The sequence below is a fragment of the Hemitrygon akajei genome, chromosome 21 (assembly GCF_048418815.1).
Source record: "Hemitrygon akajei chromosome 21, sHemAka1.3, whole genome shotgun sequence".
NCBI lineage: Eukaryota > Metazoa > Chordata > Chondrichthyes > Myliobatiformes > Dasyatidae > Hemitrygon > Hemitrygon akajei.
Genome location: NC_133144.1, coordinates 10011909 through 10035949, shown reverse-complemented (window position 1 = coordinate 10035949; position 24041 = coordinate 10011909). Strand labels below are relative to the sequence as shown.

Below are 24041 nucleotides of genomic sequence, written 5' to 3'. Positions count from 1 at the left end.
TCTATTTAATCTAGAGCTCCAAGGAGAGCTCACTCTTTGTCTGAAGCATGGTCTTCTTAAACTGCCTGAAGAATTGTTTTTGAGTGACACTGATTTTTATAATGGCATTGGCATTGGTCTCTGGAACGGAGACTCGCCGCATCTCCTGCAGTTGGATATTTTACCTGCTCTTTGTTTCACTTGTCTGTTTTGTTCGAGCTGAGCTCTGCTGTCACCTCTTTCTGTAGTCTTTGTAACTGCACCTTGTTTGTACCCTTCCTTCTGTACAGCCTCTAGCTTTACCCGCTCATATATCACATATCACTTCCCTTTGGAATAGTCTTTGAATTTGGCCTGTACTGTTTACTCCTTTTCCTGAGCATCTGCCAGTCCTAATCCACCCTTGATGTCATCTGCTTTGTCACCTATGCAGTATATCAATGTACTTACCTCTGAAGCTTGAGTGAGATTGCCTAAATCTCCCAAAGCCCTTTCATTTAGAGACATCAAATGTCTCGGGGGGAGGGGCTTTATTAGTTAAGTAGATGAAGGGATTGCAGATATTTGCACCGTTTTCTTGTTTGTTTGTGCATTATTTTATTTATTTGGACTACAAAAGTCTTCTTTCTCTCCTTGCGAGTTTGACTGACTTCTCTGACTTCTCTGCTGTGTCTGTGCACTTCCCCAGGCCAGTGGCCCACAGATTATTACAACAAATCCACTTTTGGGGGTAGCTCAAAGGTGTTGCTTAGCAACTCTGGCCAGGTCTCAGCTCAACCTCGGTGTGTACAGTTAGCAACTAGCATAGACAGTCCAGGCCGACAAGTCTCTGGACACCTCCCACAGATATATGCGAACAGGAAAAGACGCTGCAAATTCAGTCTGGCTGAGAGTCTCCTTCAGTCTGTAGCACCGATTCATCAACAATCAACCACTTCTGACACCATGTTGTGTTTGATATTGAAGGAGAGTGCAGAGGACACACCAGCACATCAGCAGGCAGGCTAATCAACTGCACTTTATTGACAACACTGCATGTACAATATGTGAACTCCTCCCATATGGGCATGACTGACAGAGTGACGTAGGAATAACCTATTTACAACCACGATCCTCATCCTTTCCCCACCCATCCTCCCTCTCCTTCACCTCACTCTCATGTCCTCTCCCTCATGCTCATGCCCTTGTCCTCTCCCTCATCCTCATACCCTCTCCCTCCCTCACCTCATCCTCACACCCTTTCCCTCACATCCTCACACCCTCTTCCTCACCCTCATGCCTTTGTCCTTTCCCTCACATTCTCACAACCTCTCCCTCAGCTCATCCTCAAGCCCTCTCCTCTTCCTCACCCCCAAGCTTTCTACTTCTCCCTCACCCCATCCTCACATCTTCTGCCTCACCCTCATCCTCACGCTCTCTCCCTCTCCCTCACTTCATCCTTTCACCTTCTCCTCTCCCTCACACCCTCATGCCTCCCTCTCACTCACATCTTCATGCTCTCTCCCTCACCCTCATTCTCATTTCCACACCTCCTCACCCTCACTCACCCCATACTCACCGCACCATCACAAACTTGAGCCCCCTCACCCTGTCACCCTCAGGCACCCAACATCATCCCTTCCCTCATCCTCTCTCCCTCAGCCTCTCAACCTCACACTCTTTCTTACACCTTCACTCCCCACACCTCAATATCACACACACAGCCTTACCCTCCCCTTCATCTTATCACCCATTCTTCCCTCCTTATCCCTCACCTCTCCCCTCACTCTCCGTCATCCCTCTCTGTCCCTCTCCCTCACTTCTCCCTCCCTCCCTCTCCCTCACCCAGTCACTGAGGCCTCTGCAAACTGGTCACAGCTGCTTGCGGATGGGGCAGGCCTGGGGCCTGGACCTGCCTAGGTGGCCTGGACCACTCGGCGCCTCTCACTGGACACACAGCAGGGTGGGCAGAGCAGCAGTACCAAGTACAGGAGCAGGCAGAGCCAACACGAACAGCTCTTCACCCAGAACGTGGACCAGCTGCCATGCGCAAACACCGTTTCCAGGGTGGCCGACTCGTAACTGCACAGGGGTGGGGGGACAAAGGGGGAGGGAGAAGTGGGAGGAGTGAGGGAGGTGGAGATAGAGGGAGAAAGATGGTAGAGAGGGTAGAGAAAGGAAAGGTGGGGAGGACATGAGGGAGAGGGGCGGAAGACAATTGAGGAGAAGAGAGGGAGGGAGGGAGGGAAAGTGAAAGAGGCAAAGGGAAGGAGAGCGAAGAAGAGAAGGGGAGAAATGGGAGAGAGACAGGGAAAAGGAGAGAGAAAGACAGCGGGGAAGAAAGTGTTAGCAGTGAGACTGGGACAGGCCCATTGTAGAAGAGACCAGACACCCCTGGGGAGGCTTGAGGAATCCCACCCACCAGAGCTCCCTGACATTCAGTGAAGACTGGGACAACAACCGCTCTCCCACCAGCCTGTCCCACTGACGTGCATCGTCCTCAGCACAGGGTGGCCTTTTGGCCCATTCCTCCATGCTGGTCATGTCCCACCCCTCACTGATGCCACCCTGGGCAGTGGGGATCTCCTGTCCCAGTCTCTTGCTGACCGGCACCAGGGGTAAGGGTTGTTGAACTTTGGCCGCTGGCTATGACTTTAGCCGTTTCTCCCTGGCACAGACCTGCCTGATGTCAGGGACCCTATCCGAGCAGCAACTCCTTCTCCTAAGCCACTCATCCTCAGCTCCCAATGCCAGGCCTCAAAACCAGAGGGGTAACACCCACCCTGGTTTAGAGGTCAAACAGGAGACTGTTCTCCGCCCCCCCCCCCCAGGGGTTCAACACAGCCTTTGGCAATGTGACGGTTCAAGGTTCTATCAGCACAGAATGTGTCCTCTCCATCAGGGTTCTCACTCTCACACTCACACACATAGACACACAGATACAAGGACACACATGCATGGACAACCACACACAGATACACGGGGACACACACAGAGACACACAGACAAATACACGGACAAATGTACACACACATACACAGACACACACACGGATACACGGACAAACACACACGGATACACGGACACACACACACACATGCAGATGCATGGACAAACACACAGATACACGGACAAACACACACACAAATACATGGGGACATACACAGACACACACATGGATACACGGAGAAACACACACACACACACAGATACAAGGACACACGGATACACAGAGAAACACACACACAGATACACGGACACACACACACACACGGACACACACAGATACAAGGACACACACACACACACACACGGACACACACAGATACACGGACACACACACACATACACACGGAGACACACTCACACACACATGGACACACACAGATACACGGACACACGGACACACACACGGACACACGGACACACACACACATGGACAAACACACAGATACACGGACACACACAGATACACGGACACGGACACACACACACACACACACACACACACACACGCACACATGGACAAACACACAGATGCACGGACAAACACACACACATGCACATACACAGATAACCAAACACTGACAAATGCATTCACAATCTTTGTGCTGGAAACATGGTGACAATTGTGGGCTGCCCCCAGTGCACCCTCAGACCGTTGGTCGTGCAGGTTTCGATGTGCATGTGACAAATAAAACTCATCTTTAAATCTGTCTTTACAACTCAGCTTTGAGTTTGAGACGACTTACTTGAACCAGTTGGTGAGGGTCATCATGACGTAGAGAGAAGCCAAAAAGAAGACGAAGTGGAACGATGAGTAGCTGTAGGTGACGTGCTCACGTTCATTGTGGATCACTGCCTGTCCCCCTGTGTTCTCCACCTCGAGGCTGGGCTCTGCTCCCTCAGCACGGCGGAAAGACACGGCAGACAGAGGCAACACATACATTTCACTCTCCCACTCACACCGAGGAATCTCTACACTCTGTGTCGGGTGGCATAGTACTGCACAGTCAGCACAACGCTGGCGATCGGGGAATCAATTCCTACCGCTGTCCATAACAGGTTTTATATTCGCCCTGTGATGGTGTGGGTTACGTCCAGAGGATCTGGTTTCCTATTATGTCCCAGGGAGAGTCGGTATATCAGGGACTGTAACCCAGGGAGAGTCGGTACATCAGGGACTGTACCCCGGGGAGAGACGGTACATCAGGGACTGTACCCCGGGGAGAGTCAGTACATCAGGGACTGTAACCCGGGGAGAATTAGTACATCAGGGACTGTACCCCGGGGAGAGTCAGTACATTGGGGTCTGTACCCCGGGGAGAATCAGTACATCGGGGACTGTATCCCGGGGAGAGACAGTACACCGGGGACTGTACCCTGGGGAGAGTCAGTACACCACGGACTGTACCCCGGGGAGAGTCAGTACATTGGGGTCTGTACCCCGGGGAGAGTCAGTACATCAGGGACTGTACCCCGGGGAGAGTCAGTACATCAGGGACTGTACCCCAGGGAGAGTCAGTACATCGGGGTCTGTACCCCGGGGAGAGTCAGTACATCAGGGACTGTACCCCGGGGAGAGTCAGTACATCAGGGACTGTACCCCGGGGAGAGACAGTACATCAGGGACTGTACCCCGGGAGAGACAGTACATCAGGGACTGTACCCCAGGAGAGTCGGTAACTTTGAGCAGAGTTTTCGCAAAATGGATTCACTCACCCTCTCCATCGAGGCAGCAGAAAGAACAGGAAGCTTTCTGGAATGGGGAAGAGAGTCACAGTGAGAGGGGTGGGGTGTTGTGGTGGACTTCATCATGGGAATCAGGAGTATACACTGGGACTAAAGACAATTAGAAATCAGAGCTGAACTCTGCCATTTGGGCCCATTGGGTCTACTCCGCCATTCCATCAACCCCATTATCCTGCCTTCTCTCCTTAACTTTTGATTCCCTGACTAATCAAGGATCTATCAACCTCTGCTTTAATTATACCTGATGACTTGGCCTCCCTAGATGTCTGGCGGAAACCAGAACAACAGCAGGGAGCAGGATGCTGGGGGCAAATAGAATATGAAAATTTCAATGATGTTAGGAAATGTTCCGCATGAGTAAGTTTGAATGTGGTAGCGGTGAGCGGGCAGCAATAGATTTGAAAGCACAGCAGGTGATCAGCCCAGCTGCAGCCAAATGGGACAGGGCAAAGGGGTCGAATGGCCTTGTTCTTCTGTGAGAATATGGAAGGAAATGCAATCTGTGCGACTCTGAGGGTGTAGGCAAGAGGGCTTGTGGTGTGGAGGTGGAGGAATAGAATCTGCACTACAATGGACTTCTGATTTGTTTAAATTGTGTTGTTTCTTGTAAAAATTGTGTATAATTGATGTTTCAGCTTTGCATTTCTGTGAATACTAGATACCTGCAAGCAAGTACTGCAAGGAAAGAAAAGGGTCCCGAGGAGGTTCATGAGAATGATCCCAGAATGAAAGGGTTAATATGCAAGCAGCATTTGATGGCTCTGGGCCTGTACTCAGAATGGAGCTGGATCTCTTTGAAACCTGTTAAATATTGAAGATCCTATATATTAGAAGTGGTTCCTTAAGGATGCTATAGCCAGGGGGTGGGATGGTGGGAAAAGTGGGGATAAGCTCCCACCACCTATTGAATGCTCCCAATGTCTCAAATAGCTTCTGACAACCAAGTCCAGCTCCTGGCCTTCACGTGTGGTTTAGCTACTAAACCCGGTGGAACTATTTCTACTGACTGGAGAAGGGACAAAGGCGGGTTACTGGAGTCTTAAAACCAGTTGCTCCATCAGTTGTGGTTGGCAGCTCCAGGGAGGAAAACTCTGATCTCAAACTTCTGCTGCCTTGCGGCTATACCCACTCATGGGGAAAGCTTCGGGAGTAAACCCTATGGAAAATTCTGAAGCTGGAGTCCCTAAAGCAATCTTAGGTTGAGTTCAGCACTGACTGGCAACTCCCGCAAACCCTCTGGCGCCAGACTGTGTCAATCTCTGCCATTCTTTTGGATTCATCAACTCATGGAGCGAGGGAGCAGCTGCATAGGCAACAATTTGCTCTCCGTATCATACTGCCCTGGCTTGCGTATCAACGTGGACAGCTCGGTCACAACATCCGTGAGTCGACACCGACCAACGGAAGCCCCTCATTAGATAGAGTGAATGTCGAAACGATGTTTCCTTTAGTGAGGAGTTTAGGTCCAGGGGCCACGGCCTCAGAATAGACAGCATTCCGTTAGACAGACATAAGGAGGATTTTCTGTGAGCAGGTGGTGAACCTATAGAATTCATTGTCACAGATGGCAGAAGCCAAGTCATTGGGATTATTTAAAGTGGAGGGGTGTGACTTCCTGTCTAAATGGCGCCAGCAAACAGTGATTTCTCGGGCTACAACTTTCAGATAGCTAATCTCTTCAATTATTTCACTTTCTCTATGTCTTCTGTTTGTTCTTTTTGTCTCGATTGGAGCCTGCGACATGCAGTTTGGAACTCAGTCGAATGATCTTACCGCCTGCTGTCCCCGGAGAGGACTAAGAGCACGAGAAGCCTCGTGGAGGAGGCCGGAGATGGGGTGTGGGGTTCTGATCGACTCCATTTCAAAGTGTCAAGGGAGACTGCAGCTCAGAGGTGAAAGCAGGGGAGGCCAGATGTCACTCTCCATGGAGGCCGCAGGGCTGACGGCGGATGGTAGCTGGGTTGGCGGTCATTTTTCACCGAGGGACTGAGTTTGTGCGGCCGCTGTCATCAAAGCTGACAGAAGGACATTCTCAAGATTCCGAGATTTATGTGATTATTGGACAGTATAATGTGATTATTCTTCTCCTTCAGTTTTCGTGTTGCCGACTGGCAGGTGGGCAATGTGTTATTTATGTGCAAGAGAGGGGTTGAGGACTTGGGGTGTGATGTCCTTGTTGGAGTTTTTCTGTGGGGGTGATCTGTTAGTTTTTGTGTGTGAGAGTTCAATGTTGTTTTCTGCGAGGAGGGGGTTGATGATTTGATGTTATTGTCGCTGTTTTTTGTGTGAGGGAGGGGGGTTGGGGTTTTGAGAGTTTTTTTATATTCTAGCTGCCGCTTTGGATGGGCAATCCGTTAGTTTTGTACGAGGGAGGGGTGGGGGGTTTGGGGTTTGTGAGTTTTGTACGAGGGAGGGGTGGGGGGTTTGGAGTTTGTGAGTTTTGTACGAGGGAGGGGTGGGGGTTTGGGGTTAGTGAGTTTTGAGTAAGGGAGGGGTAGGTTAGTGCTATCTGGAGAAGACAAATACCAGTGTTCTACTGTACATGCATTAATGACAATAAAATTAACCTTTGATAGGTTCTTGATTAGTCAGGGTGTCAGAGGTTACAGGGAGAAGGCAGGTGATTGGGCTTGAGAAGGATAATAAATCAGCCATGATGGAATGGTGGACCAGACTCAATGGGCCAAACGGCCTACTTCTGTTCCCATGTTTTACGGTCCATATTCCATTGTACCTCTACGTACATGTACTTGTGCATATGACAATAAACTCAACTTTGATCATGGATATCTTTTTCGATACCTCACTGAGTAAACACCAGCCTGTTCATCCTCCGCCCCCGTTCCCCCATTCCCTTTTACGCAACAGTGATTCTGCCCCCTGGGGTGTAGATGGTTTCTCTCCTCTGGTCCTGCCCTATTCACTGGTATTGATGTCAGAGTCATGGAGAACTGCACAGGAGAAGCTCCAAACAGAACCAAAGGTCCATGCCGCCTTTCCGCCCATCTACACTAATCTCCTTTCTCATATTAGACCCAAATCCTCTATGCTTTGCTTGGTTAAGGAAATGTCTCTGAGACATTGTGATTGTCTCTGATTCCTCCTCCTCAGGCAGCACATTACAGATATCAACCATTCTTGGTGTAAAACAGCCTCTCCAATTCCCTTTAAAACTCTAACCTTAACCCAAGACCCCCTTGTTTCTGATACCCTTTCCATCAGAAAAGGTCCTGACTATCTATCCTATCTCTGCCTTTTGAAATAATTTATATTTTTATCAGAACACCCCTCAGCCTCACTCCAAGGAAACAAGCCTAGTCAGTGTGAATAATAAAATTGTCCCTTGACCTCGATCGCGGTGGCACAGTATTCTGTTCCTCGGTCTTATGGTCTAAAGTTTTCTCAAACCAGGGAACATCCTGGAGAATCCTCTCTGCAATCTCTCTAATCTGGTGACCAGAACTGTACATGATACTCCACATGTGATCGAGCCAGTTAAGCTACAAAATAATGTCCCAACACTTACCTCTACACCCTGACATTTGAAGGCAAGCATGTCAAATGCCTTCTTCGCCACCCATCAATATCCTCCTCCAGTCTGGCTTCCTAAAGAACGTGATCTCAAACTTGTTGAAATTAAATATCGAGGCAAATGGACTTAACTGTGTTGTCTAGAGATGCTTCACTCCTCATCCAAGAGGATTCTTCACTTCTGATCCATGGTGAGTAGTTTTCCAGCTTATAAACTCTGTGAGCTGTTTAAAGGTATAGCAATCACATGAGGGTCATTAAGAGTCATAGAGAAAAGGAGCGGGTCATTAGTCTTACTTTGCATGAATGGAGGTGAGAACTGTTGTGGAGATACTGGGGTAGAGATGATGGGACTACATTGTAAGTAGCTGATAGCTGGTGTTGTACCCCACCCTCTCTGTTCAGGGATGGGTATTCCAGTTTGGCTTCTTTAACCGCTCTTTCAAACCCCTTGTCCTCCTTGTCCAAATTGTGCATGTTGTTATCATCAAAGGAATGTCCCTTGTCTTTTAGGTGTAGATATACAGCTGAGTCATAACCTGAGGTATTAACCCTCCTAGGTTGGGCCATCCGTTTGTGAAGTGGTTCTTTTATCTCGCCAATATACAGATTTGAGCAGTTGTCATTGTATTGGATAGCTTATACAATATTGCTCTGTTGCTTGGGCGTAGGATCCTTGCGGTGGACGGCTTTCTGTCTGAGTGTGGTTGTAGGTTTGAGAAAACACTGGGATTTGGTGTTTCTCTGAAACTCCAGCTGTATATGGGATGACCATGTTTTTCCGTCTGCTTTGCCCCTTACCTCTGTCTGTGGGGCTGATGTCCCCTATGGTGTTTGTTGCTGTCTTGGTGAAGGCCCAGTCAGGGCAGCCACAAGCTTTCAAGGCTTCTCTCAAATACATGTTTCAGCTGTAATGTTGGCAGGCACATTCTCAGCGTGGTGATGTGGTGTTCTGATAACCCCCAGTGTATGTTCTAATGGATAATGAGAGTCAAACCATAGATACTGATCTGTCTGGTTGGTTTCCTGTAAACTTCAATATCTAGATGTCCATTTTCTTTGACAAGTAACGCACTGTCTAAAAAGGCCAGTCTACTGAGGGGGTGGGGTATGACATCATCTACTTACAATGCGGTCCTAACATCTCTACCCCGGCGTTTCCACAACCATTCACACCTCCTTTCATGCAAAGATAAAACCAATGACAGTCTCATCATCTCTACAACTCTTAACAACCCTCATGTAATTGCTACTTAAACAACTCACAGAGTTTATAAGCCAGAGAACTACCCACCATGGGTCAGAACTGAAGAAGCCTCGGATGAGGGGTGAAACGTCTTCCAGACAACGCAAGTCGAGTTGCCTGGATTTACTACTGTTTGATATACAATGACCTGGATGATGGAGAACCTTCATAGACAATGTGTTGGAATGAAGTTCTGCCATAAAATCCCTCCCTATCTCCCAAGTGACCCACATCCCACTGTAGCCTGCAATAATCTTCTTCGCTATCCACACCACCACTACATTAATGGAAGCGGGAGGTCAGGGCGAGGTGCCAGAGGGAGTGAGGTTAACACCAGAAGGAGGGGCACCAACCTTGAACTCATATCTGTAAACCCGCAGCATCCAGGAGGGGCCAAAGACCTTGGCCAGGTAGGAAGCTTCGTTACTGGGGAGGAGGGGAGAGGAGGCAGAGTGAGCAAGCACAGTTCAGACAGCCAGTGGGCTCTCCCAATCACAACGGTCACAGCAATCATCCACATCTCAATCTCCCTCCCACCGTGTGAGACTCCACCCCTGGCCCTGAGGTGTGACCCATTCCCCTGTGACCACAGCCAGACCAGGGTGGGTCATGACCGAGGATACAGACTGATCCTTGCCCTTCAGGACTGACAACAGAAATCCTACACTCAGCGGCCACTTTATTAGGTACACCTGCTCATTAATCCAAATATCTAATCAGCCAAGATGTGGCAGCAACTCAAAGCATAAAAGCATGCAGACATGGTCAAGAGGTTCAGTTGTTGTTCAGACCAAAGATCAGAATGGGGAAGAAATGTGATCTAAGTGACTTTGACCATGGAGTGACTGTTGGTGCCAGATGGTGTTTTGAGTATCTCAGAAACTGCTGATCTCCTGAGGTATTCACACACAACTATCTTTAGAGTTTACAAAGAGTGGTGTAAAAAAACATCCATTGAGCAGCAGTTCTGTGGGTAAAAACACCTTATTAATGAGGTCGGTCAGAGGAGAATGGCCAGACTGGTTCAAGCTGACAGGAAGGTGACAGTAACTCATGCGTTACAACAGTGGTGTGCAGAAGAGCATCTCTGAACACACATGTCGAACCGTGAAGTGGACGGGCTACAGCAGCTGGTGACCACACTGGGTTCCACTCCTGCTGAGTGTAGAACAGTACCGCCTAGTAGAGGCCTTTCAACTTGCAACGTTGTGCCGACATCTTAACCCAGCCCGAGATCAATCTAACCCTTTCCCCCCCTCATAGCCTCCATTTCTCTATCATCCACGTGCCTATCCAAGAGATTCCTAAATGTTCGTAATGTATTTGCTTCTACCACCACCCATGGCAGTGCTATGTAAAAATCTTACCCTCTCACCACTGACTCTCCAATGACCACCTTAAAATTATACACTCTCATATCAGCCATTTCCCCTCTGGCTGTCCAAATGCCTCTTATCATCTTGTATACTTCTATCAAGTCACTTCCCATCCTCCTCCGCTCCAGAGAGGAAAGCCCCAGCTCGCTCAACCTCTCCTCATAAGAAATGTTCTCTACTCCAGGCAGCATCCTGGTGAATCTCCTCTGCACCCTCGCTAAAGCTTCCACGTGCTTCCCATAACGAGCAAACAGACCTACCAGGCAAACAGCACGCAGCAGTACATGACTGCTGCTCCAGCAACGGTGATCATCTTGCCCTCTGCCTGCTCCCCATCCTGGCCAACGACTGGGACGCAGACGGTGATATTCTGTCCCTGGTATTCCACTGAGAGAATGAGAGAAACATCACACACTTCCCACTCCAGGGCCCGCTCCCCTCTCAGCTGGCCTGTTCCGACACAGAACCACGGTTGTAGAAGGTTTTAACCTATCAAACGTTGGAAGGCCAAGATAGAGTGGACTTAGAGAGGATATTTCCTGTGAAGGGGAAATCTAGAACCCGAGGGCACAGCCCCAGAATAGAGTGATGTTCCTTTTGAACAGAGATGAGGAGGAATGTTTTCAGCCAAAGTCATTGGATATGTTTAAAGCAGAGGTTGATAGGTTCTTGTTAAGTCAGGACATCAAAGGTCACGGAGAAGGCAGGAGAAAGGGGTTGAGAGGGATAATAAATCAGCCATGATGAAATGGCAGAACAGACTTGACAGGCTGAATGGTCTGATTATGCTCCTGTGTCTTACGGTTTTATGGCAAGAATTTCAGCAGAGAGTTCATTTCAGATTTCCAGGGAGTCACTCAGCAAGGAGACAAGCCCTTTGACCCTCGTCTCTGCTGACGATCACTCCCCTCACATCCCTCCCCAAGACTCTACCTCACCCACACACTGGGAACTCCGCCAGGGACAGTGCCCAGCCCGGCTGCGAGAGGAGGAGAGCTGGGCATGGGCTAGCAACTCCATACCTAGTGCTACAGAAGTGCCAACAGAAGCTCCAGAGACCTCGTCCCTGGGACAGGAAGGATCTTCACACAGAAGACATACGAAGTCGTGTGGTGAAAGCAGGGCTGATCCACCCTCCGTTGGCCCAGGACAGAGGACTCCAGTGAGCTGCAGTCAGCAGCCTCTGACCAGGTAGGGGATGGCACACGGGGGGAAATTTACACCAACCCTGCAGGTGGTTGGGATGAGGGAGGGAACCACATCCCCGGGGGGATCCCGTGCAGTCACAGGGAGAAAATCTTCCTGAGCCATCACCGTTTGAAGTGATTAGTGCCCAGCCAGCTCCATTGTGGGCACTAGCCTCCCCAGCATCGAGGACATCTTCAAAGGGTGATGCTCAAGAAGGCAACGTCATCGTTGAGGATCCTCAGCACTGTTACCATCAGGGAGGAGGTACTGAGGCCTGAAGACACACACTCAATGTTTTAGCAACAGCTTTTTCTCCTCCGCCATCAGATTTCTGAATAGTCCATGAACCCATGTTTTCAGAAGTCTCACTACTTTGCTGTGTTTTCACATTATATATTTATTTTATATATTCTTATTGTAATTTACAGTAATTTTTATGTTTTGCATTGTACTGCTGCTGTAAAACAACAGATTTCACGGAATATATCGGTGATAATAAACCTGATTCTGATTCAGATTCCAGACAGATAACGGCAGAGGTGGGGATCGAACCTAGGCAGTTGGTGTCGTGAGGCAGAGGCTGTGAAATCCCTTCCCTCCCTCCCCCCCCCACCCCCACCGGCACCCTCAGGTCTCTATCGTCTGTCAGAGCCAGTCACACTTGCATGTGGGCTTCGGGAGGAGGAGGGGAGCAGGGAACCTCCGCAGTGTGTGGGCAGATCTCTGGGATTCAGGAATGGGGGTTGAAACTTTCATTTACCCCCCCCACACACACACACACACCAAGGTGGGACCTTGCGTCCAAGCCTGGGGTGCTCAAGAGGAGGGTGAGCCCTAGTCAACAGCGGAGTCAGCAACCTCTATCACAGGTCCCCCTCCCCCCACAGTGGCCGGTGAAATCAGCGACACCCTCACCCCACCGCATATTCCAAGAGCCCCAGGACGGCTGGGGCTGGGTTCCTGCTGTGTACTGACCTGTCTCAGGAGGCCGGCTGGAGAGGGCGGAGAAGGTCAGGTACATGACGTAGCAGCTGATGATGGAGGCCTGGAGTAGGCCGGTGTGGGGCTGCCCTGGAACCAGAAGCAAGAGGTGAGTTCAGCAAGGAGCAGGTGGCCGGGCGGGCCTAGGCTGACACCGACCCAGGCACAGACACAGACCTGGCCCCAAACACAAAGTCCTGCTGTCACATCTTGTAACTTCAGACATTAAACTAATTCAAAAGACTCAGCAGTCTGAAATGTGAGTCTAACTTTGTGTTCACTTTAAGTGAGGCTCGTACATATCATGTGGTAGTATTATCATGTGTGTAATTAGCATATTTATAGAAATAACCCGTAATGAATTATTGAAACAAACAAGAATGCTTTGAATGATCTCTGTACAGGTTTTCTCAAACATTACTGAAACATTAAATTCACAACACTCCTCCCCACTTAGCTATAAACTCCAACTCAATATAGAATGCATCTGAACTATATACACAGTAGACTGTATAATACAGCTACTATATACAGACATCCACAGCATAGTCAATTTTAAATTGTCCCATTCAGTCTTCTGGGGCAATGTGTTTCCTAACTGTGGTAAACTATGTATATCTGTCTGGACACGCCCCTCTGCTGACTGCTCCTGTGGCTCCTCCCACAGACCCCTGTATAAAGGCGATTGGAGGCACTGCTCCCCCCTCATTCTCCGAGATGCCGTGCTCCATTTTGCTGCTAATAAAAGCCTATTGTTCACCTCCCGTCTCCGCGAGTTATTGATGGTGCATCACTAACAAGGGGTTCACTTTGCTTGGCAGGTGAGACTTGTGGCTGTGAAACTATCTGTTTCTGGGGCCTCCTCCATGGTGGTGTTAGGAGTTGACTCGGAGACTGCAGGAAGTGGTTCTGTCCACCTCTCTTCTTCTACCCCTTGATCTTTCCTCTGATTGGTTTTTAACCTGACACCCACCAGCCCTCTCCTTCCCACCCTCCCCCACCTTCTTTATAGGACCCCTGCCCCCTCCCTCTTCAGTCCTGACAAAGGGTCTCGGCCCGAAACGTTGACTGCTCATTTCCATGGATTCTGTCCAACCTGCTGAGTTCCTCCAGCTTGTTGTACGTGTTTCTTCTTCTAGCTTGTGCACCTTGATCTTGGGCAGGTCCATTTAGTTCACTGGAGTATTTGCTTATTAATTCTTCTATTTCTCCCTTTACAATCTGCTCTCTCCTCTTGGTTTCCTCATCCTCATCATCTGACAAAATCCTCTGCTTTTGTATCTCTATTGTCTCCTTTCTTTTTAGCTTTCCATTCATCCAGCTGGGCTTTGGTCTTTGTATCTACTTTTACAAGCAGCTTTTAGTCTCCTGCCTGAAGTTCATGCATTAACCGTAATGCTCGCAGAGTAGATTCTGGTTCTTTATACTCACAAAAGCCAAAGGCTGTCCTGAGACTCCTTGAACTCCAGGTTAAAACCAAGCCACATGTCGCAAGTAACTGCCTGCTCATATTTCTCAGATAAGTCAGACAACTGCTTTCGTCACTTTCATGATTCCTCGGAGCAGCATGGTCCTTCTTTGGTCCGAGATGCTCTCCAACTAGAGGCACAGAGATTGGCACCAACACCTGTTTGTCCTCTGTTGGGCAACGGTTCATGATGTTTGGCTTGGAGACAGTTGACACTTTTCTTTCAGTTGACACTTTCACAGGGGATATGGCTTGCAAATGATGGATGGATCACCAATCAAATTGTAGTTGCCTCAGCCATTACACAATGGCCCCACAATACTGGTCCTCCTGGTTTTAGCACATACAAGCTCAGTGTGGCTTATTGGTTGTTGTATTTCACTGTTACAAATGTCATTCCCACAAGAATGATCTTTTCTCTAGTGTAAGTTCTTAGTTGGATATCTGCAGGCTTCAGTTTAGTATAAATACATGAAAGTTTGCAGATGCTGGAAATCCAGAGCAACACACACAAAATGTGCTGGAGGAACTCAGCAGGCTGACATCACCTATGGAAATGAATAAACAGCCAACATTTGAGGCTGAGATTGTTCTTTGGGACTGAAAAAGGAAGGGGAGGGGGGAATGCCAGAATAAAAAGGTGGGAGAGGGGATAGAGGATAGCTGGAAGGTGAAAGGTGAAGCCAGGTGGGTAGGAAAGGTAAAGGGCTGAAAACATTTGTTTGGTGTCTGTGAGCCCCTGACACAACAGTAACACAATCTGTTTGGCCAGGCTTGTTTCTGTTTAGACGCTGCAATTTTGTTCACACTCACTTTCACTCTTGCATGCAACTTAATACCGCTCTTCCGTTTCCATTGCAACAGCGATTTCAACTGCTCTTTTAAATGTGAGTGGTGCTTCAGTTAGGAGCTGTTTTTGAATGCTTTCTCTTAAGATTGCACAAACTAAATGGCCTCTTAGTGTATCATTAAGGCCATTACCGAACTGACTATGCTCAGCCAGTCTCTTCAATTCAGACACGTATGCTGAAATGAACTCCACTTTTTCTGATTCCATTTACAAAACCTAAAGCATTCTGCAATAGTGGCTTCAGTTCTAATTGTTCCTGAATTACTTTTACAATAGCAGCAAAGCTCATTTCTGCTGGTTTGGTTGGAGCAGTCATACTTTGAAGCAAGCTCTATGTCTTTAAACCCAACAAACTCAGCAAAATTGGTACTTGGTTCTCATTGGCTATTACATTTACTTCAAAATATCGCTGAATTAGCTCAGTTTCTAGTTATTTTTTGAAATCAAATTTGTCAATCTTCCCAGAATAGCCAGCCATTTCTGCTCTTTGTTTTACAATTATCACCCAGTATTCCCTATTCTTAAACCTGTGAATCCCTCAGTTTTCTGGCTTTAAAAAAAACTTGGTTGTGTCTTCCGTTCTGAAGAACATGTGCTGCACAACTCGACAGTCCTTGCACGTGCTGGGCTATTTTTTGTAATTCGACAGTCTTTTGCTGCAAATTTTTTTTCACTTAAACATCTAGCTGGTTTGTGTCTCCGTTTTAATGCAACTTTTTGTCTGCCCAATTTTTGCAGAAATTTTCATTCTTTCAGTAGAATGTACAATCTTTCCATCTCCAAATTTGAGTGCTTTGTAACTGGGTGTATTTGTGTTGACTTCATTCTGGTTTAGTTCACTTTTTAGCTTTCAAGCCATTATTCTCCACACTCTGTGCATGCATGCCGTATCAACAGCAGATCCTAGAGATTCCATCATCAAAATCACTGCATCAGATGTCTCTGCATTAGTAAGTGATTCTATTGCAATGTTGTACGGCACTCTTCTACATCTTCAGATTTGTTACTTCCTTCAGTTATCTTAAGTTGTTCAGTTCTGTGAGGATGGTTATTTGTCCAGTGGTTAGTACTTTGACAAACAGAACATTTCAATCTCCTGCCGTACTTGTTTAGAGGATTTGTGCCAGGTAATAGTGCCCTCGTCTGGTCACTCTGGGAACTACGCTTGCTACTCTCATTTCTGTTCAGCAAAGTCTGTCACTTCCTGACTCAAACTAATTCCAACTGTTGTATTGGTGACCTTTTCTCCAAAAATCCTCTTCAGTGCTGATTTCATAGATGCAACTCTAAGTTCTGTACATGATGTTAACGGCAGCTGTCTGCCTTTTACATCTAGACACGCAGTATCCAACAACTTGAAAACTAATACAGCGACAGGAAGTTCCATTTTGTAATTACAAATGTAGCATCCATGCCCCCAATTCACTTTTGTTCAAAATCAATAATATAATCAGCCATATTTGTAGAACTGTTTCTAGAAATTTTGTCGAAGTCTGAATATGCCTCAGAAATTGGACCCTTCACTTCCTTCAGAAAATAGTGAGTCAAGTGTATTTATTAGAGTATTCATACCGTCATCTTTGTTCAAATCTTCCACTGAAATTCCTGACCTGGTCTCTTGCTCTTCCTGGAAGTGACAGTACAATGGCAAGGACCTGCTTCTTTTTGAGCTCAGTAACATGAGTCCATATTACAATTTCATTTTTCCGGCTCTAGTAAGACTTGCTCTCTTCGAATGCTGGCAGGATCCTATAATTGGAAACCACCCTCTGCTACCACTGATGACATTCAAACAACAAGGACAAGTTTGTTTTTGCTTTAAAATCTTTACTTTCTCCATTCATGTTTAGTACACCAGGCTCCCATTTTCTTAGCCAACATTCCCCCCACCCCAACCACCCTGATCCGTAACAAGGAAAGTGAACACCCCAACTAAATGCTTATGTAGCCCAAATGAACAGAACTCAACATAAACCAGTGAACTAGACTTGCAGTATTTTACAGCACCGATATCCAACAGGATCTTGCAATCACAAGACAGCCACTTGCATCACTTGTTGGGAAGCATACTGCCTCTGCTGTCTTCTTCCTTGGGTGGCTGAAGCAGCTGTTCCACTGCTATTGAGCAACTCTCTCGTGTGGTAGGCCTGCAGTATTTGACGTTCTTAGTAAACAGCAGTGTCGTGATCATAAAAGAGATGTGAAGGACGGACAATTATGTGTTTGGTTGGACGTGGAGAGACAACTGCATCTGAGTGCAGATGGGGAACCCTGGTAACGTAACTTCCCTTAATATTCTATCCTCTGCACCGGCCCTGCATCCCCCTTCCTCAGCCACTCTATTCTGTCAAGATACTCCTCAAACACAGCTGCCACCTACACCAACCCACTTGTCCTCATTCCCTGAAGCTTTAGGTCTCCATGTCCAAGAACTACAGAGGCTGCCATTGACTCTTTCTGAGGATTTGCTCCAGGGAGGAACTTTGGGACCATGTTCCAGATGCCTCTGAAATGCAGGAGGATGGGATACACACCAGTACCCCACAGGCACAATCCTCCCCACCATCAGTAATGCCACATCTACAAGAAGGTTATGTATATTGTCAACAATTTATTTTATCTTTTTCTTGCAGTTTAATTTTCCTTTGCTTGCTTGAGATTTTTAAAATATAATCAGCTACATTCATGTCATTGTTCAGTGAATTTTCAGGTAATTGTAGTAGAGCTGCTTCTGTATTTTTCTGGAAGTTCCTTCATGTTTCTGCAGCAGGTGTCTTGAATCTGGCTATTTTATTGATTAATTGGAAGGTTATGTTTTCAGTCAGAGCTGCAGCAGATTTTATATGACACGGCCTGTTTCAGCAGCGCTTAATAAGACAACCATAAGCAACAAGTTTTACCCCTAATTCTTGGCCACCAAACTCAGGACCACAAAACCACTAGAATCAAACAACCCCCACCGTTCGGGCCATGCCATCCTCTCACAGCTACCATTGGGCAGGAGATACAGAAGCCTGAATTCCCACACCACTAGGTTCAAGAACAGTTACTTCACTTCAACCAGTCTGGTCTGGAACCAAATGGCATGACCCTACTCACTACAGCTCAGCAACACTAAAATGGAGGGCTTTTTGTTGTAATTGTGTTCCATCTTGCAAAGATTGTGTGTAGTTGATGTTTACTCTTGTGAATTAATTTAATGATGCTGTGCTCCAGCCAGTCATCGTGGGCGTGCTATGCAGATGCCGCAATGCGTGGCAACCCTCGCAGGCTGCCCTCAGTCCACCCCCGAGTGTGTTGGTTGTTAACACAAAGGGCACGTTTCACTGTACCTGATAAATGAGTGATTGCTGCAAGTCAGATTTTCACTGCAGCTCTGCACACGTGTCTGATTAAACGGGTCTGTGAACGTGAGGGAGACTTACTCTGCTGTATGTAGGAGGAGCTGGAGAGGACGGACATCACAATGCAGAGGCTGATGTTCAGGATCAGCAGTGCCTTGTTGAGCGCACAGCCCGCTGGGTGGGTGTAGAACTTGTACATCAGGGAGAAGGCGCTCAATGCCATGATGTAGAAGAGCAGGGTAACGACAAACACAGCGAGACTCCACATCTTCTGGTCTGCCGCTCCCGTCATCCTGCGGGCAAAACACACACCGAGTGGCAGCAACAGTCCTCCCACACACAACCAACCCAACCCCAGACTGCTTCCTCCTACCCTCACCCCGGGACCTGAGGTGTTGGTGGGGGGTGGTAAAAGAGCTGGGAATAGATGGGGTAAACCTCCCGCTACACTGTCTCATTACACAGGACAGGAAATGAATAAACCTCCCTCTACACAGTCCCATTACACAGGACAGGAAATGAATAAACCTCCCCCTACACGGTCCCGTTACACAGTCAGGGATTGAATAAACCTCCCTCTACACTGTCCCGTTACACAAGACAGGAATTGAATAAACCTCCCTCTACACTGTCCCGTTACACAAGACAGGGATTGAATAAACCTCCCTCTACACTGTCCCGTTACACAGTCAGGGATTGAATAAACCTCCCTCTACACAGTCCCGTTACACAGTCAGGGATTGAATAAACCTCCCTCTACACAGTCAGGGATTGAATAAACCTCCCTCTACACGGTCCCGTTACACAGTCAGGGATTGAATAAACCTCCCTCTACACAGTCCCGTTACACAGTCAGGGATTGAATAAACCTCCCTCTACACGGTCCCGTTACACAGTCAGGGATTGAATAAACCTCCCTCTACACGGTCCCGTTACACAGTCAGGGATTGAATAAACCTCCCTCTACACAGTCAGGGATTGAATAAACCTCCCTCTACACGGTCCTGTTACACAGGACAGGAATTGAATAAACCTCCCTCTACACGGTCCCGTTACACAGTCAGGGATTGAATAAACCTCCCTCTACACTGTCCCGTTACACAGTCAGGGATTGAATAAACCTCCCTCTACACTGTCCTGTTACACAGTCAGGGATTGAATAAACCTCCCTCTACACAGTCCCGTTACACAGTCAGGGATTGAATAAACCTCCCTCTACACAGGACAAGGACTGAATAAAATCAAGATGTCAGGCAGCAGCTATGGATGGGAACAGTCATTCTGGGCCAAGACCCTTTATTGGGACTGAAGAGGAAAAGGCCCATTCACCTTCCCCGTCACTCGTCTCAACTATCACATTCCTGCTTCTAATCAGCTCCCTCCTGTACCTTCTCATTCTGCTGTCTTCCCCCTTCTTTTCTAGTCCTGACGACGGGTCTCGGCTTGAAACGCCGACTGTTTATTCCCTCTGTTGATGCTGCCTGAGCTCCCCCAGCAGTTTGTGCGTGTGTTACTCAGGACTGACCTCCCTGGCCATGGGGGAGGGCAAAGCCAATCTGTTGGTGCAGGAATCTCACCAGTTCTTATTCCAGAAATGCGCAAAGACAGTGATGAGGGAGAGTTGTACAAGGATGAAGAGCAGAGCTCCGGCCACACCAACATATCGCCACACTGCACGCACAGCAACCGTCATGGGGTAACACCGTCACACGGCAACAGTCCATGGAGTAATGTCATCACACGGTGCAAGAGGGGAGCAAGGAAAGAAAACTGGAAAGTTATAATGTGCAAAATATAATGTGATCCCTTATTGTTAAGCACTGGGGGGGGGGGGGGGAGCACCTGAGGGAGGACCCCTCCTGGCACTTATCCTTGCAAGTGGAACAAGTGCTACACCAGCCCCTACACCTCCTCCTTCACCACCATTCAGGGCCCCAAAGAGTCCCTCCAGGTGAGGTGATACTTCACCTGTGAGTCTGTTGGGGATAGTTACTGTGTCCATTGCTCCCGGTGTGACCTCCTGTATATCGGTGAGACCCGACATTGATTGCTAGACTGCTTTGCCGAGCATCTGTGCTCCATCCACCGGAAGATGCAGGATCTCCCAGTGGCCACCCATTCCGACATGTCAATCCGTGGCCTCCTCTACTGTCGTGGTGAGGCCACAGTCAGGTTGGAGGAACAACACCTTATATTCCGTCTGGGTAGCCTCCAACCTGATGGCATGAACATCGATTTCTCAAACTTCCAGTAATGGTTCCCCCCCTCACCATTCCCCATCCCCTTTTCCCCCTCTCACCTTAGCTCTTTACCTGCCCATCACCTCCCTCTGGTGCTCCTCCCCCTTTTCTTTCTTCCATGGCCTTCTGTCCTCTCCTGTCAGATTCCCCCCCTCCAGCCCTGTATCTCTTTCACCGATCAGCTTCCCAGCTCTTTACTTCATCCCTCTCCCTCCACCACCTTTTCAATCCGCTCATCTTTTTCTTTCTCCAGTCCTGCCGAAGGGTCTTGGCTCGAAACGTGGACTGTACTCTTTTCCATCGATGCTGCCTGGCCTGCTGAGCTCCCCCAGCATTTTGTGTGTGTTGCTTGTCATCATTTATATTATATAGACACTCAGAGCAGAACAGGAGCCACACAGCCCACCTATTTAACACAAGCCTAATCATGGGACAATTTACAATGACCTACAAACCTAGCGACCAGTACATTTGTGAATTATGGGAGGAAACCCATGAGCACAGGGGAAGAACACAGACAATGCCGGATTCAAACTCAGAACTCTGATGCCCCCGGCTGTAATTGCATCGCACTAACCGCCACGCTACCATGGCAACTGACTGTGTCTGTGGGATCCTGCTGTGCGAGAATAGGTTGTCGCATGCATTACTGCAGAAGCCGCACTGCAGCTCTGGTGCAGCGTTTCTTCTGTAAGCAGGGCCGGGCGTAGGGGGGCTGCCCGCTGGCCCTCCAGCTCTGGAGCTTTGCGTCCTGCTGGCCGGGGCTGTGGGACCCACCCCACCCTCCAACAGAGAGGCTGGCTTCGGCAGCGCAGGAAGAATCAGGCTCACCCACCGTGGAGAAATGACTCGTCCGGAATGAAAAAGGCAGCAGCAGAAATGCCGACAAGAATCAGGAACTTCAGAAACCAGAACCTGTGGTGGGGGTGGGGGGAAGGGGAGAGGGAGGGAGAGGGGCATGGGGGAGAGGGAGAGAGAGAGGAGGGGAGGGAGAGAAATAGTGAACACAAACATTGAAATCACCAGGATGAGGAAGTACAGGCTCCAGGAAGGCGGGGGGGGGGGGGGGGGGGGGGGAGTCTGCAGGTGCTGGGATGAGATGATTACAGGCAGCGGGACAAGAGGGTGCAAGTGCCAGGACGAGGGTTCATGCACCAGGATGAAGGGGTGTAGGCACCGGGGCAAGAGGATATTGGCACTGGGGCAAGGAGACACAGGTGCTGGAATGAGGGGTACAGGCACTGGGATGAGGGGTACAGGCACCGGGATGAAGGAGTACAGGCACCGGGGTGAGGGGGTACAGGCACTGGGATGAGGGGGTACAGGCACCGGGATGAGGGGTATATGCACCGGAATGAGGGGGTACAGGTGCTGGGGCGGGGTGTTACAGGCGCCGGGAAACACTGAGACAGAGAAACACGTGGGAACTGTTACCCATTGTGAATCAGAGCCCGGAATCGCGACTGGATTTTACATTGACCAGGGTCACGCAGAGTAACAGGTAGAAGCACGCCGTCCCAAAGCACACCCCTGTAGACTGCCGAGTATCCGAGCAGCTGGTTACAGTCGGAGCCGGGCTGGAGGTGATCACAGAGAACCCTGAAGAAAGGCACCTACGCCACAGGGAGAAATCACAGTTGGACCACAGACAGTCTGACCCCCACAGTATCCCCAGTCCCCGTCTGTAGACCCAGCCCTCGTCTGTATCCCCAGCCCCCGTCTGTAGACCCACCCTGCTACCTCACTGCTCTTGAACCTGGTGATATTTAATCTGGAAGTTTTTTTTTGGCAGCCAAGAATGAGGCATAAATCCTACTTATTTAACTTATTTAATTTTTTAGAGATACAGCGTGGAATAGGTCACCCCCAGCCCTTCGAGCCACGCAGCCCATTAACCCCCGATTTAACCCTTGCCTAATCACTGGACCGTTTACAATGACCAATTAACCCACGAACCAGTACATCTTTGGAAACCGGGGCCCCCAGAGGAAACCCACACAGTCATGAATGGGGAGGCCTTATGGGGCAGAGAGTGTTACAGAGGTAGGGAGGGGTATAGGGATAGAAGGGATTTACAGAGACGGGGTGGGTGTACTGGCTAGGGGTGTTTATCAGATGGTGAGGGTTGTAGGTGCTGGAGGGGGTTACAGAGAGGGGGGAGGAGTGTAAGGACTGGAGGAAGTTACAGAGACGGGGAGGGGTGTAGGGGCTGGAGGGGGTTACAGAGACAGGGAGGGTATAGGGGGCTGGAGGGGGTTACAGAGACAGAGAGGGGTGTAAGGACTGGAGGAAGTTACAGAGATGGGAGAGGGTGAAGGGGCTGGAGGGGGTTACAGAGATGGGGAGGATGTAGGGGCTGGAGGGGGTTACAGAGGGGGAGGGTGCAGGGGGCAGGAAGGGGTTACAGAGACAGGGAGGGGTGCAGGGGCTGGAGGGGGTTACAGAGATGGGAGGATGTAGGGGCTGGAGGGGGTTACAGAGGGGGAGGGTGCAGGGGCTGGAAGGGTTACAGAGACAGGGAGGGGGTGCAGGGGCTGGAGGGGGTTACAGAGATGGGCGTGTAGGGACTGGAGGGAATTATAGAGATGGGGAGGGGTGCAGGGGATGGGAGGGGTTACAGAGAGGGAGGGTGTAGGGACTTCAGGGGATTACAGAGATGGGGAGGGGTGCAGGGGCTGGAGGGGATTACAGAGATGGGGAGGGGTGCAGGGGCTGGAGGGGATTACAGAGATGGGGAGGTGCAGGGGCTGGAGGGATTACAGAGATGGGGAGGGGTGCAGGGGGCTGGAGGGATTACAGAGATGGGTGTGCAGGGGCTGGAGGGGATTACAGAGATGGGGAGGGGTGCAGGGGCTGGAGGGGATTAACAGAGATGGGAGGGGTTGCAGGGGCTGGAGGGGATTACAGAGATGGGGAGGGGTGCAGGGGCTGGAGGGGATTACAGAGATGGGTGTGCAGGGGGCTGGAGGGGATTACAGAGATGGGGAGGGGTGCAGGGGCTGGAGGGGATTACAGAGAAGGGGAGGGGTGTAGGGGATGGAGGGTGTTACAGAGATGGGGAGGGGTGCAGGGACTGGGGTCTACAGAGATGGGGGTATAGGCCTGGA

At 49.2% G+C, this 24041-nt stretch overlaps 1 protein-coding gene across 1 annotated transcript in view; it reads right to left on the bottom strand.

Annotated features, from left to right (window-relative positions):
* Nucleotides 1–979: 979 nt before the first annotated feature.
* serinc4 (serine incorporator 4) overlaps nt 980–24041 on the bottom strand; it is a 40864-nt gene continuing 17802 nt past the window's right edge. The window contains 12 exon segments of the mRNA XM_073025804.1: nt 980–2040; nt 3711–3855; nt 4681–4717; nt 9841–9913; nt 11124–11250; nt 13027–13122; nt 18776–18987; nt 20272–20365; nt 21770–21849; nt 22369–22393; nt 22396–22462; nt 22464–22547. Coding sequence (XP_072881905.1) covers nt 1875–2040; nt 3711–3855; nt 4681–4717; nt 9841–9913; nt 11124–11250; nt 13027–13122; nt 18776–18987; nt 20272–20365; nt 21770–21849; nt 22369–22393; nt 22396–22462; nt 22464–22547 — 1206 coding nt within the window. The 3' untranslated portion in view covers nt 980–1874.